The 20,963-nt window shown below is 41.0% G+C and overlaps 1 protein-coding gene across 8 annotated transcripts in view; it reads right to left on the minus strand.

Moving 5' to 3' along the window:
* The window catches only part of SOX6 (SRY-box transcription factor 6), a 231,865-nt gene that overhangs the window by 44,016 nt on the left and 166,886 nt on the right, over positions 1-20,963 (minus strand). For all 8 annotated transcript variants that reach the window (XM_053449751.1, XM_053449746.1, XM_053449750.1 and 5 more), the window contains 2 exons: positions 11,245-11,365; positions 1,267-1,346 (listed from right to left, as the gene is read on the minus strand). In XM_053449751.1, coding sequence (XP_053305726.1) covers positions 1,267-1,346; positions 11,245-11,365 — 201 coding nt within the window. The remainder of the gene's footprint in view (positions 1-1,266; positions 1,347-11,244; positions 11,366-20,963) is intronic.

A 20,963-nucleotide genomic window follows, 5' to 3' on the forward strand; every position in this document is an offset into this window, starting at 1 on the left:
TAATTAGAACGGCTTGGGCTGTGTGATCCTCAGACTCGCCGTGTTTGTCGAAGGGACTCGCGCGCCATTTAATAATCCCGAGAAAGGACAGGTATATCCGTCAGCATCGCTGATTTAACACCCCTCGACTACAAGCAAGCGGCATTAACCCTTTGGGGGGCAGGGGGGGTAATGGCGGCTCGATTATACATGCAAAGAAAACCCCTGGAAGATATAAGTCATCCCCGAATAATGTTCCTGTGTAAAAGGTTTGCGTCGGAACGTGGGGGGGTTATGGGGGTTTTATTTACGCGACGTGTCCCGTTAAGCGCTCTCTGCCTTGTCCCATAACTCACAGCCCCCCCCCCCCCGAAGAAAGCGGCTCTAATACAGCTGAGCAAAGCACACGTCTGATGTTCCTTCGGATTTATGCGGGTGAAGATGCTATATATTATGTATTGTTAGCGGAATTAACGGCCTTTTTGGTGTTAGCGTGTGTCGTAGCCTAGAACGATTATGGCGTCGCACATAGAGAGGACTAACAGGAGTCATACATGAAACGAACATCAGTCTTGGCGCAGCGTCTCTGTTATCTGCCCTGATTCCCTACTTTTCGAGGGGGGGGTCTCCCCGTATCTTTCCCCTGATTCCCCGGGTGGTTATTAACACAGCGGAGGACCATGGCGAGTTGGCCGAGCCTCCGTAGTTTACTTCCCCCCCGGCACCAAATCACTTTAAAAAAGCAGAGCGTCTCAGTATGACATCGTTTCTTATAACCCGGCATTTAGGACCGAGGTGTGCTGTGGGAAGGGTGGTGGTGCCGCCATATAGTGTATCGGCGCAAAAAAATAAACAAACCACGATAATATTCATACAATATAACTTTGTGTAACGTTCTATAAATGTTCTATAAATAAAACCCATTTTGTGGTCGGGGCTGTTGATGCTCAGTAATACCTCCCGCCATCTGCTGGGATTACCGAGCTATTCATAGCATTTCGGGTTTTCTCTCCCTCTTGTCCCCTTCACACAATCGGCTAAACTTAGATGGAACTACGCGCATGTCCAGCACCCGACATTAACTCTAATAAAGTTTAACTTCAATTTTAAGTAACATAGAACCCGCCGGCAGATCGGCCCCGAATAGGGCCGACCTGTCAGCAAAGTCTATGTTTCTACGTTACATTCTAGCCCCGAAAACAATATTCCGCGTACAGCTGCTTAGTTATTTCCCCGTGACAAGTCCCTGGCAGGGATCCCATATTTTTTTGGTTGTTTGGCACATACCTGGAGCTGCAAAGGGCTGAGACCAGAAGCGGCGGCGGCTGCCATTGTAGATGGAATGAACTGCACAGGATAGTTATCACCTGTCGAGGAGAAAACAATGCGTACAGGTTTAGACATTTAAAGATTTCGACGGAAAAACAAGTGGGAACAGAGCTCTGATTGCTTCTGATCCGCGGCGGCAAACTCACATCTGCAAAAACAAAAGGTTGTGCTGGGTAAAGCTCACGGCATTACGTTAGATTGCACGCTCATGCGCCGAGCCGGGGGCGAGACTGGCAGAGCTGCCGTGTTTCAAGGGACTCCTCATCTAAACAGCGCTTATAGTGATCGTAAAAGAAAATACAAGAAAAATGTACTGTATAATAAGATATAACGGGTTTCGAATTTCTTTGCATTCTCACCAATGTATGACATCACACATTAATCGCCAAATTACTACTAAAAACAAAACCTTATAATTATACTAACATTTGGCTACCGAATAGGTTCCCTCCAAAAGCAAATGGAAAAAAAAATAAAATGCTTTTGAATTTCTTGCATATTTATTCCAGACACTAAAAGGGTTAAAATGCACTTTTTTCTCCCAAAGAACACTGACTTTGTTAAATACAGTTCATGTGCATCGCCAACAGACAGGAATACCTAGAAGCTGCGAATTAGGATGATTAATGGCCACATTACGTGATAATTATCATTTAATCGAGTCTCTCTCCGGCCCTTGACTCGTTTATCATTTTGAGTGCATTTCGTACCCCTTCTGTCAAACAAAGGGTTAAAACGAGCAGGGAATTGCTTTATGGAACCTTTTAGAAAAATCCTATTGGTTGAGGTTTTTTTTGTTTCGTGATGGTGATAGAGCATTAAGAAGTAAGAACGGATTCCATTTGGAGCAGTGCTGGCCGAACTGGGGCGGAATTATTAAAACCTCAGGTTTTTGTACAATAAACACTAAACCCATCTGTCTCATAGCATCAATTTTAATAAAGGGTAATATTTTGCGATATGACGCTTTTTAAATTGTCGGATCATCGAGATCTGGATACAAAGAATTAGGTAAAAACAGAAACTCCCTTAACCCATCAGCCAATAAGATTTGGACCTGGGGTGGCATAGAGTGTCACTGGTATACAAAGTATCATGCCTGAGAATGGACTTGGTAACTATGTATCAAATGATTTACTGGCTTTGGGGACAACCAATGGTACAATGAGAAGACCAGGGGGAATATAAGATCACCGTATGAACACTTTGGGCTCTGGGGTGCTTATTCTTGTATTAAGGATCTCCTTGAGCCCCGAGCTCTGGGAATATGTATATATCATAAACGCTTCACGTTAGTTAAAGTTCCTCATCGCTGATGTAGTTCAATTGCCAACTCGGAAGGGATCCTTCTGAAAATTCTAACAATGGTTGGATAATTGTTATTACTTCTCAAACATTCTTTACTCTTCTTCTTCAGGGGCTGTACGGTCTTTATTGAGCTTGGCTCAAGCTGCCTTCTCCTAAAGGTCTAACAGGACCTCCATAGGTGTAACTAAGATGAGGTGGGCACGAGCCGAAACAAATGTGCGGCTCCAGGAACTGCCCTTGATGACTTCTCTTCCTTTTAGTCCATGGGCTCTGATAAGAGGTGGAAGTTGGAAGTCGGTCAGAGACTCTAGCGAGGGGAAGAACCACATGGAAAGATACGAGAACCCACCGAGCTTCCAAACAATAAAATAATTTCTCAAGTTTCTTTTTAAATGAATATAATTCCCAGAATCAAAATTGCCCGATGAGAAACCTTAATGGCCTTTAGATGCGGTGGACTATCAGACATGGAGGACATGGTGCCACCACTGCTACAAAGTCAAAGGTTGGCATCACAAATGGAAATGGATACTGTATCGCATGATAAAATCAAACACCGAGGCTGACATCATACATCTAAACGTCGTAGAACCTTCTTCTTGAGTACAAGAGGAGAAAGATCTACGACCTTCACCGAGGAACATAAGCGGATGAGCCGCCCCGCCACGTTTCTCTCTTGCCCCTGGTGTTCCTGTGTGCTGGGACTTAACAAAGCAGAAAACCATTACCTACACAAATAGTTTGCACTGCTTTCAGTGGTTACTGCATGAGGTGATAGCCGACCAAGTCAACATTAATGATAAGCGGAAAAAAAAAATGTATGCTCCGGATCGTGCCGGCGCTTTGCATTTATCCATAATACCTCATCAGACCATTGAGCACAGTGTGGGCCAGCATACAGTCCACTAACAATTGGCTTCTGATTGCATGTGGCGATCTGCTACAATGCTTTTACTAACACTATATTGTGCCGGCGTCCCACCGAGCAATATTCAAAATATCCGATCCTATTTTCTTCCTTCCATGAGGTTGATTTTAGTTTGCTTTACATTTGTAATTTTTCCTTTGGTAAATCTAAACAAATGTATAAAACAAGAAAATGACTTTTATTTTCATTTAAATCTTTTTTTACATTTTTTATTATTTTTTATTATTTGATTTTTATTTCATTATATATATATATATATATATATATATATATATATATATATATTATATTATATTTATTATATTTTATTTATTATATATATTTATTTATACTGTATATATTCTGTATATGTATGAAATGTGTGTATAGAAGCATTTTTAACTTATATACCATTTTTACAAACAAAACTAAATAAAAAAAAATATGAAAAGACACCGTCGCAAGAAATCGTCAGAATTGATCTTTTTAAATATATATATAAATATTCTAGAACTGGCGCAGGAATCATAAAACTTGGCAGTGTTTACATATGATTTTCTACGCATTATAATATGACATTTATGTGCAAATATTTATTAAAATATTTTTAAAAGCGCTGCACATTTTTTTTTAACACAATATTTTTTTTCAAAAAGACAAGATTGAATGATTTATGTAAATTTTTATCATAATGACCTTTTTTCTTTGTTTCCCAGTAGAAATGACTGTCTTTCTGTCTATAGGCTATGTGGTGCATGGTATCTACACACCGGGAATGATTGCTGCGGATTTGAAGAGCGTTTTCTGATTCCTCCCCGGATATTTTGGAAGGATTGTGCCGTGAATGGGTCGCGGCGTGTCCCAACACACATTATTCTCATAAAACAATAAAGGAATCCGGGTAATTCAGCCCCGTGCGCAGCGAGCAGGTCTGGGCTGTCAGGTTCTATGACAATGGGAGCTGACAACGCACGCACCCTGCCCCGAAATACAGCCGCGACTTAAAGTGAACCCATCACCTTAAACCAATGTAACATTAATCACCTGAGCGCATGCAGAGTGTGTTAGGGCTGTTGGTTCAGCGGTTTATAAGACATTTTAATGATACATGTTCTGTTCCATGCGCGTTAAGGTGTCTGCGGCATGTTTTATAGAGCGTGTATCTCCAGAGAGGAGGCTCACTGACTATATGTGTGGCATTAATGGGCAGGGATAAGCGATTCGGTATGGGTAGGTCTTCACTGAATGGTCAAGGTTTGCCTCGAGTCTCAGTGTTTCTATCCTCATCTCAGGGTCTCAGGGTGAATTGGGCAGATTTTCAGGGTTTACAACCCAATTTTTAGAATTTTGGGGCGAATGGGCAGATTATCAGGATTTTTACCCCAGTCTCAGGGTTTCGGGGTGAATGGGCAGATCATCAGGGGGTTTTACCCCAGTCTCAGGGTTTTGGGGTAAATGGGCAGATCCTTAAGGTTTTAATCCCAGTCTCAGGGTTTTGGGGTGAATGGGCAGATCCTTAGGGTTTTTACCCCAATTTCAGACTTTTGGGGCAAATGGGCAGATTATCAGGATTTTTACCCCAGTTTCAGAGTCTGGGGTGAATGGGCAGATTCCCAGGGCCAATATGAGCCAATATGAGCATCCCAGTTGGTGCTTTTCTCCCTACTATAAAACAGCTATAATCCCTGCTTGAATACAGGTGACTTTGTTCAGATTGTTTTAACCTCCTGACAAGTCCATGAAGATCATCAGGGCTGCTCTTGGGGTGAGCATGACTCAGGGGGGACGGAGGTCTTGTGAGGTCCCCTTACGTGTAGGTGGTTGCCACCATTATTGAGTCATTACAATGGAATCCTTGTGATGGGCTATTAAGGGGTTAATATTTCAGTTTGCACCCCTAGGTTCCCTGGTAAGAAAACAAATAACCAGGAACGCTTCTCAGACCAAAGGCACAGAATGCAGTTCGAAGCAGATGCATTAAGGGTTAACCCCTTAAAATTGTTGAAAGGTATGAATTAATGCCCTTGGGGTATTTTTCTACCCCAGCTGCCGCAGTTCTTTAAATGATTTTTAAAGATATTCTTGCGAGCGGCGAATGCGTTTGGCCGACGCGCCTCTGCCACTCCCTTACGTTTTATCTCTTTTTGTTAGTTCCAGGCAAAATTCCTCTGTAAGATAATCAGTCTTTTTTTTTTTTTATACTGTTAATCGTTGGAATTCGGAGAAATGTAATGTTAACAAAATTACTACGGGGGGGGGGGTGGACATAATACCGCCAATGTCTGCACGTTTATCGTAGAGTTATTTGTACATGAAATTTGGGGCGAAGAAGCCACCGGACCCCGCACCCCACTATATACTACGCCACAAAATGACAGCGTTCTTACTATTAAAGGAACTCCAATCTACCAGGCAAACCCCCTGAATCCTTATTATGCCGCCTGTAGGAAGGAATAGAATGGCTCAGTCTTAATCAAACAGCCAGACACCATGACTAATTAAAGTCTGTGCACGAAAAGACTTCATTAGCATTGCCATAAAGTCTTTCAAACAATGCCTTCCAAGCCTGCAGACATCAGGAGTATAACGCAATAGGGGGGTTATATTACTGTATACAGCGCTGGGGTTATATTACTGTATACAGTACTGGGGGGTTATATTACTGTATACAGCGCTGGGGGTTATATTACTGTATACAGCGCTGGGGGGTTATATTACTGTATACAGCGCTGGGGGTTATATTACTGTATACAGCGCTGGGGGTTATATTACTGTATACAGCGCTGGGGGTTATATTACTGTATACAGCGCTGGGGGGTTATATTACTGTATACAGCGCTGGGGGTTATATTACTGTATACAGCGCTGGGGGTTATATTACTGTATACAGCGCTGGGGGGGGTTACATTACTGTATACAGCGCTGGGGGTTATTACTGTATACAGCGCTGGGGGTTATATTACTGTATACAGCGCTGGGGGTTATATTACTGTATACAGCGCTGGGGGTTATATTACTGTATACAGCGCTGGGGGGTTATATTACTGTATACAGCGCTGGGGGTTATATTACTGTATACAGCGCTGGGGGGTATATTACTGTATACAGCGCTGGGGGTTATATTACTGTATACAGCGCTGGGGGGGGTTATATTACTGTATACAGCGCTGGGGGTTATTACTGTATACAGCGCTGGGGGTTATATTACTGTATACAGCGCTGGGGGTTATATTACTGTATACAGCGCTGGGGGTTATATTACTGTATACAGCGCTGGGGGGTTATATTACTGTATACAGCGCTGGGGGTTATATTACTGTATACAGCGCTGGGGGGTATATTACTGTATACAGCGCTGGGGGTTATATTACTGTATACAGCGCTGGGGGTTATATTACTGTATACAGCGCTGGGGGGTTATATTACTGTATACAGCGCTGGGGGTTATATTACTGTATACAGCGCTGGGGGGTATATTACTGTATACAGCGCTGGGGGTTATATTACTGTATACAGCGCTGGGGGTTATATTACTGTATACAGCGCTGGGGGGTTATATTACTGTATACAGCGCTGGGGGTTATATTACTGTATACAGCGCTGGGGGTTATATTACTGTATACAGCGCTGGGGGTTATATTACTGTATACAGCGCTGGGGGGTTATATTACTGTATACAGCGCTGGGGGTTATATTACTGTATACAGCGCTGGGGGGGTTATATTACTGTATACAGCGCTGGGGGGGTTATTACTGTATACAGCGCTGGGGTGATTACTGTATACAGCTCTCTGCCCGCTCTGAGTCGCCGTCATCTCATGGGCCAAACCCCGTGAAGACTCGGCTCGCCCCGGCCGTAGATTCCCTATAAATCTGAACGGTTTGGTGAAATGAATGCGATTCGCCGCGGGACGGATTTAGTACCCGTGTTGGAAGGGGTTAATAACAGACAGAATAGCCTTGTTCCGGTCAGATAATGATTAAGGCGAAGGTTTGTCTTGGATGCAGAATACTCAAGGTCATTATCTTTACTCGCTAAGCCTACTCAGGAGGCATTTAATGGGGTCGTAAAGAGAGAAATATGCTTTTTTAATTTGATTCTTCAGGGCCGGCTTTAAATTCTTCCGCTTTTTATAATGCGAGCTAAAGAGGAGCGCAGAGCGCGAGCCGCTTGGAACAATCATTGTTTTAAGACAACAAAGCGATACAAAATATCACCCCGTCGCCCGTAAAACAGTCAAGGCCTCGACATATTATCCATGCAAATTGCCGGCATTTTCTATTCACGTATGTAACGGTAACAATGATAGAAGGAGAACAGAAGAGCGGAGCGGAACCTGAATGTATTATTAATTAATCCTCCCGCTAATGCGTTATTAGCTGAATTATTAACGCCCTGCTTTGTTTGAGTGGTATTTGCGATTAGGTTTTTAGAAGCGGTGACTCGGCTTCCACAACAATTACAGAAGATGGCTTTTTGTAAAGGTGCATTCGAGGATTTAAGGACATTATGGGGCGTTTTTTTTTTTTTTTTAGGGGCCAGGGGCTGCTTCCGATATTATGGTAGTGGATAAGTGGGAAAGCCTTTCGGCAGAAGCGGCAGAGGTTAACTCTGCGAGGGAATTTAAGCAAGCATGCCATTAAGATTACCTATGAAGACCAATTCCAGTGCAAAGTTTCGTAATTAGTCTTATCACCATAGCAACCAAGGTAACTTTGCTGCTAATCGGACCCCTTCCATTGGTTCCAGAAGCTGTCCATCTGTGACTGGTCATTGGGCCAGCCTTGGAATGTGAACATGGTGTTTTTATCTCATGAATACGCGGCAGCGAATGGGTTAACGGTGAGCACGCGCATGTTCTCTCCTCTACCGTCTTGGCAGGATTTCAGTTGACATGTTATAGCATTTTCTTTTTTTTTTACTAAAAATTGTCTCGGGATGAATTCTACTTTCGCTTCTACAGAAGCCAAAAAAATTGCAAGTTAAGACAAGTTCTCCCCTTTTGCTTGTAATTTTTTTGTTGTGCTTTGATCTGAAAGAGAAATAAAACTATTAACGAGGGGGCCGTCAATTATAGCGAAGGGGCCACGAGGCAGGCTTTAGCATTTAAGATATAAAGTAAATTGCAGCAGAAACACAAATAAGTATTTGGTAGCCTCTGCAATACGAATGTTTCACCGGCGTACATCGAGGAGCCACCGGAAGCCGGCCGGTCAGTGACCGATTGACACATTTCCATCGAAGAGGTGACCAAATGTAGTTATTTGTGTTTCTGTTGCAATTTACTTTATCCACGCTGTCACAACGTTTTGTCATTGAAGATCCTTCATCAGTACTTTTTAACATTCTGTGTTAGTTTGTAGCAAGATCTCGATTCTCTGGAGCTCCCTCGCAGACGCTCAGACGCAGCTCCTCTTTCCTGCTTTGTCTTGCGTCGCTCACCGGATGATTCCACCACCTCCAGTGCCAAAGACAGGGGATCCCTTTACGCAGATCCAAAGCTTTCTTGAATTCTTCGTCTGTTTTTGCCTGTCCTACGGGTTTCTGGAGGTGCTGTGACACCCGGAGCCGGAGCACGACGGGCACGTTAGTAGGCGTGCAACCGGAAATGGGTGCGGGAACTAGGTGATGATCATTGCTATAGCTACCCTTTTTGGGGTATTTTAAGGGGTATGGGGAATATTTCATACAGTTCTATTGGACAGTGATGATTGATGTGACTGGCTATGGCCCCTTAACCCCTAAACCAGTTGAAAACAATGCATTTTGAGCCCGTTCATTAAGGGGTTAAAGACAACCGGCCAATGTTTGGGCCTGCGTAGTAGAGTACAGTCGCAAATATCCAGCCTTTGGCCGGTGGCATCAAGGTGCTGTCTCTGCCCCATAAGTGTATTAAAGGAAGAGCAACGCTAAATGGCCCATGTCTTCTAACAGCAGCTCACAGACCGTTTGCACCGTTCTTCTTCTAATTCTTGCCCCCCCCATTATACTCTGTATGATTTCCAAGACGTCTAGCCTATTTCCCTCGTATTAAAAAAGTGGCTCTTCCCAGTCGCTTGCGTATTTCTCATTTGTTATACAATTATCTCCTTTCAAATTGTATTTGGATTGGCATCTCCCGCGGGTAGCAAAAGATTAATAATTTTATAACAGCCTTTATTGTTCGGGATTCAGACAATTTCCCCGTTTTCTCCGGGACATGACAATATCTTGTAGTGTCATTGTTACTATAGAAATTCATTAGAAAGAAACATCTGCAAGGCTGTCAAATGTAATATAAAAACAATTTGCATATCCGTTTATTTATGTATTTACAGATCGGCGCATGTCACAAAAATATTTCCCACAAACGTGCGTTTGTTTGCCGTTCCGTTTGTTTTTTTTTTTAATTAAACTTTGACTTTAAAGCTAAGTTTGGCTTTTTCGCCAATTTATGTTCTCCAGGTGAATGTGAACTCTAATTAGGAGGCTAAAGGTTTTTAAAAAAACACCTTTTTTTTTTTTTTTGCAGAAAAAAATAAATATTCAAAAAAATTATGCCGCAACACAATTCTGTTATTCTATTTTTTTTTTATCTTTTTAAATCCTTGATCGCTTTTATTTATTTATATTTTTTTAATTTAAAAATATATTTTTTTTGTGTTAGACTCTTAATCAGTAGGAGGGGAAAAAAAACATATTTTTTTTCTAAAAAAGAAATTGCTTGATATTTAGGAAAAATGTATTATTATTACATTATTATGGATATTATTTATTGAAAAAATAAAATTGGGTGTCCTACTTTATGGATTTGGTGCTGAAAAGGTTAAACCAGAAAGTGATTTAGAAAATTTGAGTTGAAAAAAAAAATATTTGGAAAAGCCAATTTGCAGAGTTACTTGTAAAAAATAGGTGTAACAGAAAACAAGAAGTTGTCGTATCGCGGGAATCGGCCCTCGACACATTTAAGGTAACTCGTTACAAACCTGAATTACAAATGAGAAGAGACGGGCGACTTGTTACATTCCCCGTCTGCGTCGGAAGTAAACTTTCCAAATTCTAATCCCGCTGCATTTTATTATTTCTTTACACTCATTAAGGGTGGGAATATGGATATGCGTTAAAAAAAAAATATATATACGTCATTGATTGGGGAGGAAAAGGTAAAAAAAGATAAGAATGGGGGGGCAAAAATGGTGAAAATTAACGGTCACAAATAATTCTTTAACAGCTGACGGTGGCATCTGTAACGAGTGCAGCTAATAATCAATTATCCACGTATAGAATTCATATTACAAGGTCTGACTCGAGTAACCTTGTAAATAGCTCTTTCCCGTCGTACAAGAAAATATATATATTCATTATCTACAACAATCTATTCCAGGGTTTTAACCCCGGGTTGACCGGAACCAACATTCCATATCATGTTCTTTATATTAAAAAACAAAAGGGCTTCAGGTTTAGGTGAGTCCTGGGGGGGATGAAGCCTGGGGGTGCCTAAAAATCCTAAAACCCAATTAATTCAAACTAGAAATGTAGACATCTTACAGCATATAGAAAAAATGTTTCAGCCAACAAAAATGCTCTAAATATCGTATTTTTTAAAGATTTTAATATGCCGTAGGGACCATATCCAATGCCCCTAGGCCACCCCCGACCACTGAATACATTAAAACCTGCAAATGACGAGGAACGTCTTTCGGTTGGTATTATACGCTCAGGCTACAGTTCGGGCTCCTACCTGGTTTGTAGGTTAGTCCTGGGGGGAAGAGAAACCCCTGCTGAGCCGCCGCAGCTGCCGCCAGTGTCCGCTGGTCGTGTGGAAAGATTGGGATCATGAGAGGAGGCATGTGGCCCTGGACCTGCTAAACAGAAGGGAAGCCGTGATCAGACAACGCTCGGACCTGGGCGCCATTCCTTCCCCGCTGGGTACCTCGCCGAGTCTACATAACCTTCCCCTTATCTAACAAAATCTACGTCAAAGCCCCCCAAAGATTGTTTCAAAGCCAGCAGAGCCTCTCCTAACGTTACAAATAAAAACAATGGTGCAGAATCACATTAATAATAAGACAAAAACATCAGTTTGGTTTGCAGAATTTGTGTTTTTTACAAAAATATGGAAATGCTGAAAAATGGAAGGTCTTACAAGTTCTCTTACAATGACTTATGATGGAAAGTGGAGTTTAACTTCAATAATACGGGTTTATTTTTCATTTATTTAGGAAGGATTGAGTGTTGGCGGAAAGAAATATAAAAAAAGTCATAATGTTTTGCCTGTGCGTTAACACTAGCGACCCCGGCTCGCAGCTACAATGTTGCCATGTCATCTTAACACAGTTACGAGTCTTGACTTCATCAGCAAAACCAAGAGAAACCGCTGCCGGTAGCAGGTTCCCGTCACGCCCCAGCAGCGCTGTACTGATTGCCCAAAGACCCTTTGATTTTGAGAAAAAAAAATACCGTAAAAGGGTTTATTATTATTATTTTTTTGACTTGACCTTTATCAACCTGCATCTTAAGACGTCCCACAGAGGTCGACCTTGTCGGTCAATTAATTAAGGTGCCCCGAGTATTATTGCTGCGATGCACCGGTGATCGGGGCTAGAAATGTGGATTAGAAAGAAACTTGGAATTCTACGATATAAATCTTTATTTTATGGCTTAGCGCTAATTCCTGAAGGTTTATATCTCTAGGTTCACATAAAAAAAAATTGAAAAGAAAGAAAAAATAAATATTTACATTTTTCAGTATTTGTATGAATTCGTTTATTTCCCATCTGCACATTTTTCCATTTTTTTCAAGTTTTATTTAACCTTGCTTGTTTTTTTAATAATTATTTTTCTATTTTCATAATAAAATTAAGCAAAGCGTTTGATATCCAAAAATTTTGGGTTTGTAACAATTTCTTACATCTAGAAGTATTGCCCCCATTTTTTAATATTTTAAGTTTACATATAAAATGCATTGAAATATTTCTGGAAGTTTGCGCTTAGCGCAACGAGGAGGAGCGAGATAAATCGAGCAGAGAATTCTGCTCTTCTATGAGGTCATAGATTAGCGGGGTCTCCTTGCAGTGGCTGCTTGATCTCTTTTGCTGGGTAGAAGATCAAGTGTGGATTGTCAGCCCCGACGACCCGGATCCACCAGCTGAACCGGCTTGAGATAGAAAGCTTAGCCGGGCGCCGGTGCGGTGCAAACACTTGTTCGATGCATGTTGATGACTCTCCGTAGGTCCCACGGTTCCTCAAACTCTAAATACGACCCCAGGTGCTTTAGATATCAACGCGGATTTTCCTATCATCGAGGTTATTTTTGACCTTCGGGAACGCAGGCAGACTCCCCCCCCCCCCAATTAATCCATTGTTACTGGATAACGCGTTCATACAATATCTCCGTCAGCTGCGAGGAATATCCTGGAGGAATGTAAACCGAATACGGACTCGAGGGGGTGAGATGCCTTCAGACATTTCAAGGGGTTTAAGAGGAAGGTCCCGTCTTTCACTGACCATCTCATTGTGCCCGGGAACTAATCAACAACAACACAACTGCACAGGACGGCCTTCCTACGGCTTCCAAACGCGAGCTTTTAAGGGTTTTAGGTTTTCTTTTTTAAAGTTTTTACGAAGTTCGGCCGCGTGCCCAGAAATTTTAATTGCTGGGATGTTCCTCGGGTCACCCTGCGAAGCAAGAAACCAGCAGATGCACGAGAAACACTCCGAATTTCTCTCGGCTTCTCTGTAAAAATAGAGTATTGTTGCAGAGACACCTCCTCCACCCCCCCCACCCCCTTACCCCTCTCCTCGGTGCAATTTTCTGCCATCTGCCCTCGAGCTTCATTAAACATACATGAACGGGCTAACTGGCCTGGTATCTTACGAGGAACAGGTGTCTTTGTTTATCCCAGAAGACTTTTACTAAAGATTTTGCTCGGAATACTTGAGCGCGAGCATCTGCAGCAGTCAGTCAGCGAGATGTTTGGCACAGACCGCGCTTTGTGCCAATATGCAAACACGTCGATACCCGGGGGAGCGCGTCTCCCCTTTCATGAACATTAGTTTACGGTGCGTGCCCGTGGACAGGCGAAAGGGGCATGTGTGTGTGTGTAAAGATACACGGTTACAATGTTACTTCCATCAAGTGCACCCGGAGATTAACAGAAAAACTTACATTTAGGAAAAAAAAGCTTTTATCACCAGAAAAAGTGGCTTATTAGAAAATAATTTCTAAATGAAAACAATAACAATGATGGAAGTTACCGGTTCCTTATTCCTAGATTCCCACACTCACTGGTGGAAGAACGTTGTCTACCTCTTAATGGAATATTAGAGGTTCCTTATCAAAAATGCAGGATTCTAAACATTTAAAGACCTTATAAGGCTGTTTTTAAGATATTTCTATCTTTGCAAGGATTCCGACACCGAGATCCTCGCCGCTCCTAAGTAGAACAAATATCGAAACATCTCATCATTGTCGATAGCCTCTCGATACATAGCTCTCTATTTAAGCGGAAAAATGTGTGCATTTAGAGGGATTAACGCAAAATTCTGGAAAATAAACTAAAAAATGTATTTTGTTTTTGCTTTTTTTGGAGCACAGCAAAGACGTCGCGTGATGTCACCATAACCTTCACCCTCCTTCCTATCTCTTTCTTTGTTTTATATTCAGGTTTCTAAGTGGTTGAGCCTCCTCTCCATCACGGCTCCTCCAAATTGGCGCATTTCATTACATTTTTTTTATTATAGAAAAAAAATTACAGGTTCGGACAGCACGCGGAATAAATTACCCCCAACAGGGGCAAAATTGTGCATATTCAATTAAAAGAATTTTTAATTTAAAAATACAAAAAAAACCCTATTACTGGGAAGAAATATATAGTTGTAAGGTTGTAACTTCAGTATCTCGTACATTCCGGAACGTTTTTCCGACGACATCCACGATACAATTATTATATTTCAACGATACTTTATGGAGAAAAAAAATTAAAAAAAAAAGATGCCAATTTTAATGCGTATGACAAATCGCAACAAACTGTATTTAAGTCGTCTTGCGCTCCGCGGAAAGCAAACAATTTCCCTGCGTGGAAATAAATAAAATATGTTTTCCGAAGGTGAGTAGCGACGCGTCCTGGTTTAAGTATACACGCCGTCCTTTCCGGCCCTTACAAATGCATAATGTTGTCAATTAAATATTATTGTTAAGATGTAGTAGTGGGTTAGAATCGCTTTAAAGTGCAACCAAGGAAAAATCATGTGTGTTTATTTGTCCTTAAGGATCTATTAGCCGGTGTGTTATTCAGATTTGTGTTACCGAATCTGCATAAACTCAGCACATCAGGATTCCCTCGCGTGTATTTGTTTGGTTTAAAGCGGAACGGCAAATCTCAATTTCTGCAACTTCTGGAAAAGTCCGGGGGAAAAAAGTGAAGCCGCCCTAATTTTTAATCAGATACAAAGCAGTTATTACGGCGGGGCGCGCAATGCCGGCCATTATGCAAATACTCTCAGCGAGCGGCCGCCCCGCCGCCGCACAACACCGGCCGAGTCAATTATTTTAGCCATTTCCGAGGACTAGTGAAGATAGATAGATCTGCCTCTCATCCCAGCTGATTTATCTAGAAATACGTGAGCAATTAGGGAATACTGATGTTGCTTTTTAGGGGGGGGGGTTTTTCCGGACCACATCTCTGTTTAGTTTTTGAAAGCACAGTATATTGTTACATTTAAAAAAATATATATATATATTAAAATAATAATAATAATAAAAATAATTATATATATATACACTAGTATACATTTTTTACCCATTGGATTGATATTTTACCCAAAGTCGTGATTCACAAGATTTTTTTTTTTTTTATTTTGGCAGGAATTAGGTTTTTTTTTTTTTAAAGTTCATTTTAAAGTTAATTTCTACGGAACAAAGTGTGGTTTCAAAAAAATCAATTATTAATTAAAATAATAGTACAGGAGCTTCAAACTGTGTCCTTAGGGGAAGAAAATGAAAAAAAAAAAAAAAAAAAGCACGGACATTTAAGAATATACCCCATAAGATACATTTTGATTTCATGGGGAAAAAAGTGACATAAAAATGTTACAAATTCCTACATTTGGTTGAAAGTGCTAATAAGGTGCTTAAACTGGGATTATGACATCATATCCTGTATGTAAACCCAGCTAAATGACATCATATTTTGGGATTGATTCTCAAAGATAGAAGATACCATTGGTTTAAATCTTCATTATTCATTAAATAAACATTTTATAGATAAAACGAATCCCCTTATATAATCAGCTTTGTATTTTTAATGGCGTTTCACGCGAAGCATTTATTGCCTTGGGTTGCCTCGTCTTCATTAAATTTACTCATGCCCAGCATTTAGGTCTAAAAAGTTGGAAAATTGCAATTGTAAAGTTCCACCTGGTATTTATTTTTGTCTAATTCTATTTTTTTTTCCTGTGCCAGCCTCACTGATGTTAAAATATATTCCCCGGCTAATTAGAGAGCAATTTTCACGATCGCTTTAACAAAATGTCCAAGTCCCGGTAAGTAGCGGTGCGTGGAGTGAAGCCCTGGACACGCGTCTCAAGTGGTTTGCGTAGGTGGAACCCAACATTTTGTTTCTGAAAGTCGAAATTGAAGCGGCTGAAAGCCAAGAACTCTGGAAAAAGAAATGTCCTTTTACTTCTCAGCGCCATGACAATAACGTTACAGCAAAAGGAAAACTTGACGAAAGGTCTCTGACATGACATCCTTCAAAGCCATGTCCTAAATTCATACAACACGGGAATTACACTCCACACAGAACACCTGGTAAGAAAGCTCTCCAGGTAGTCCCACCGAAAGCCTCTCCCCATGAGATATTCTAGTAGAATGTCTCCATCTGATGAACATTCTATCCTCGGAACTTTTGATCCTTAGACAATCCAAACGTGGAAACCCTGTTGGATCCATACCCTTCCTTGTTCTTCTGTCTGAAGATTGTCCTACACGTTTCCACCGTTCCTCAAGCCAACCCAGCCGCTTCAGCTGTTGCTACACGTGTTATCACGCACCCCAGATGTTCGCCTTGCATGTTCAGACTTAAAAACCTTCCTGTGTTAACAAGGCATTACGCAGGGCCAGTTCAGCCCTTCCAGAAGCAGATGCTCCCTAGGGTTGGTCCTTCATGATGTTCATGGAGTCTGGTTCCTTCAAAGGCGACCCGGTTGTCGTCGGGTGAGCAGCAAACCCTTTGCCTACTGTTTGTAACGACTTTAGAACAATGTATTTTCAACATTCTAAAAAGTACAGAATACACTGCGAGGCTTCGTGTTCTAAAGCTGCTGACTGCGTCCACGAAACAAAAACCCACAGAGCGATCTGTGTAGGAATTATCGTCCGCTAACAAAGAATCTTTGTCCAGCTGTTGATTTTACCCGCGCTCCAGCCAGGCTTTATCTGGCTCAGGAAATGCCTGTTTTAAGTGACAGGTAGGAGATTTAATCTTCGGCGGCCCGAAACACAATCTTCGCTGTGTTAGACGGCCTTTCATTGAAAAGTCGCTGCAAACACATAATTTGTTTATATTGTGCCGGCGATCTCTGACAAAGCAGACTGTCTCGCTGAGACAAAACGTGGTCAAAGTGCGGTTATTCCATTATTTCTGCCACGCAGGGCAAACTCTTAGAAAAGAGACGGCAGACAAGGCTGGGGCTGTCTGAAGACATCAACAGCGGACTGTAGTGACCTCTACTAAAAATAAAACAAGCTCCTTTGTAACTCTCCCGGTCGGTTTTTGGGGGGTGAATGTAGACTCTTGTAGGCACTCAAGAACATCGAAGAGGATCTAAGGTCTTAGGGGACCATCAGAGCGGCCATCTTCCTGTCTCGGCACAATAATTAAGTTAGTCCTCTCCTTGGTGGAAGCTGATTGGTTGAGATTTAATTTGTAAGGAGTACTTTTTGTTTGCCAACCAATGTATTTGTCATGGAAGCCGAGTGGCAGTCTGTGGCAGGACCAGCATCATCTTATTAAAGTCCTCTCCCTTCTCCTGCTCCCCCTACCTGAACCAATCAGCAACTTAACAATAAAGGAGATAACTTAATGCGGAGGAATAATCATGTAGATCATAAGAATAGGAAGTTAAGACGTTATATGCATTTAGTATAGGAATTCGTAAATTGTAGGATTTTCGGAAAAGTAGCAGATCAAAAAATATAGTCCTGTTTTCCACTGCGGCTTTCTGAAGCTGATTAGCATCAATATACGTTTTTGGTAAATTTTAATGAAAATAAATATGGTTTTGGATCCGAGTGCGATGTGAGAGCCCGTCGTACGATTTTCTATTTAATGTATTGTATTTGGCATGAAATAAAATAAAAACTAACTAAAAAAAAATCAGTAAACTAGCTTAATCCGTGAGGATTCCCTCAAACAGCATGCATAACGAGGAGAATCCATAACAGACATAAACAAACGCAGAAATATGTCCGAGGCCAACATAATTACCCAAGATGTATACCCAAGATATATAGATATGCATCTGAACGTTCAGCCTCGATATCTGGCTCTGTTAAATAGATTCCGTCACAGCGTGGGACTCCGTTAATAAACAGACCCTTACCGGCGGAGAAGCACCAAAGAGGTGATCAGACTCCCGTCATTCCAGTGCTTAGAATTCTGGCTTTTTTAGGTTTAATGTACTCTCTCGGAAGTAAAGAATTTTTAACGCGCCTCGATTAGCTCTGTAGTTCCGCGTCCAAAGTGACTCCGGAGTTGTTTAACGGCTCGGCAGACGTCAGGCCGGGGGCACGCGATTGCCGACAGCGACACTTTGAAATGTTGAAATTCCGTTTTCTTAATTTTAATATTCCGACGATGTTTTCCGCTGCGTTAAAACTACCAACAGAGCCAGGTTGGTTGGATACCTACTTAGCTGCGTAGAGGATTTGCTGGTTAAATGCGTCCCGCGGAGTCCTTGCGGAAAACGAAATTTGCTACATTTAAATGTTGTTTCGTTGGAAAGTGTCGGGTAGGTGATTGCTGTAAAATCAAACTTTTTTTTAATGTAAAACTTTGATCTTTAGAAAAGTTTAGAAATAAAATTGGATCGACGGTGGTGATTTTAGCAGTGAGAATGGGAAAAAAATTACATGGTTTTTGCGAGAGGGCATGTGAGCCCGGCAGGTCTGAAACAAATGAGGTGACACCAATAACATCTTTCTACCCTGGATTTTACCCCAACCTGCCCCAGATGTAAATATCCCAATGGAAAGTTAAAGCACGAATACATAACGGGGCAAAGAGTGATGTCATTAGTCACGACAACACCTTCTGATGACATCACCGTTACAATTACACAAGAGAGAGAATTAATCAATTTGAACCCATTGAGAACATTGAGAAACGTTTTAATCTGGTGGCTCATGCAGGAGTCAAATACATAAACTTAAAGTAAACAACAAAAAAAAAAGATTTTTCTCCCATGGAAAAAAAAAAAAGAAAATTGGAAAAAAAAGAAAAAAATTTGAAAGCACCCCTCCGTGGGACAAAATGCGGAGAAAAAAATCGCCACGGTAATCGTCTAATATAAATACGCGAAAGAAAGTCGTGTAACAATATGGAATTTCATAGAATCGAATCTGGAATGTACAGGAGGAGCTTCCAATCGAAATAAAACAAATGGCATTGTTTCGGCTAATTTGGGAAATCATTCGGAGAATATTCTTGTCGTCCTGCGTTTCCCAGTTAGATTAAACCGTTGACTTCACAATTGCCTTCCAGCTGCTGCGGATCGCGGATACAACAGACTCTACTCTGTTGTGTATAAAAAAAAAAAAAGAGAGAAAAAAAAAGAAAAAGAAGAAAAAAAAAAAAAGCTGGGATTGTTATGAATTACTTTATTACAGGCACATGAGTGCGTTAAGACTTTAAAACACGCTCGGATGTCATGTGCACACCCAGTGACGGGGGAAGAATAATTATGAAAAAACAAGAATTCAATGTCTACGAAACAGTATTAGACAGAATGCCCATTCATTGTGTCCCTTTGGGAATGCCTGGATTTTGGAGTCCGAAAACAAAAAGAGCACTTTTTTCTAGCCGTAGGCTGAATGCTTAGCTATGCCATCTGAGCCCTAAGAAAACACTCAGGCCCCCCTCGCTGGCTGCTGGCTGGCCCGCACACAGCAAAACGTATTAATACCCTCTGTTTTTCCAGCAGCCTCCTCTGTGTAGGTTTGCGGCCAATGTAAAGATCAACGTAAAGACAAAACAGTTTGCCTAGGATGAAAAAAAAAAGAAAAAAAACCTCCGCACACGTCGGGTATGAGAAGCCTTAAAGACTTTGGCAACAGCTACCCTACTCTTCTCGATGGCAGCCTCTCTCTCTATTACAGGAACAAGCGCTCTATTTTCTTGACTGCTAAAAGAACATAAAGAATGTAAAACTTTAAGCAGAATTATTCTATTAAAAAAAAAACCTACAAAATACCTGGAGGATATTTCCATTCCATTTCATTTCTTTTTTTTTAATATTTAATCATTATTATTTTTTTCACATGCACCTGTGTAGGGTTGCGCATTTGGGAACAATGTTGCAGCTATAGAATGTAAAGCTATAGGGTGTAATCTTTATATATTATACATAATTAAAGGTGCATTCATGGACTAGACATCATTTCCTGGGATGTACCCGTACCTTGAACCTCTTAGGGTTTTTTGCCCCAGTCTCAGGGTGAAGGGGCAGATTCTCAGGGTTCACACAGTCTGGACCTGACTCCTTCCCATTAGGGTTGATATCCCTGCTTGAATGCAGGTGACTCAAATAGGTCTTTAAATAATGTTAAGTCAAAGGTTTCCATGAGGGCCGGCATTGGGGCCGTTTGGTTAACACTTTAGGGCAGTCACTACATAGAATCATGATGGGCAATTAAAGGGTTAATATTTCATGAGCTTCTTTAGAATGTCCCCAGGTTTGGAAATGTCCATACCTGGGAACATTCTTAAGAAGCTCATGGAATATTAACCCTTTAATAGCCTTTAATAGCCCAATGATCCTATGCAGGGATGATGGGCTATTAAAGGGTTAATATTTCATGAGCTTCTTTAGAATGTTCCCAGGTATGAAACAGGTGGACAAAATGGGCCAAAAAAAGTAATATTAACATTTAGAAGGGTTTTTTTTGTTTCTTTAGAAAAGAAGCAATATTTGGTGCATTCTGTACATTTTCTTATATTGAAGTTGATTTTGGTTCATTTGTTTAAGTTGTAGATACATTTTCCTTGAGGCATGCCTTTTTTATTTAAACATTATAAAAAAAACAAAAAACTTCCATTTAATGCAGATAAACACATTAAAAATAAAATAATAATTCAAGGAAAACGTGTGTATGTTCCAAACGGGATACAATTAACACCGTGCTATGCCAAGGGTTCAGGGATAATAAATTACAAATATTCTAAGTATAGTAAAAGAAAA

The sequence above is a fragment of the Spea bombifrons genome, chromosome 10, assembly GCF_027358695.1.
Source record: "Spea bombifrons isolate aSpeBom1 chromosome 10, aSpeBom1.2.pri, whole genome shotgun sequence".
Lineage (NCBI taxonomy): Eukaryota > Metazoa > Chordata > Amphibia > Anura > Pelobatidae > Spea > Spea bombifrons.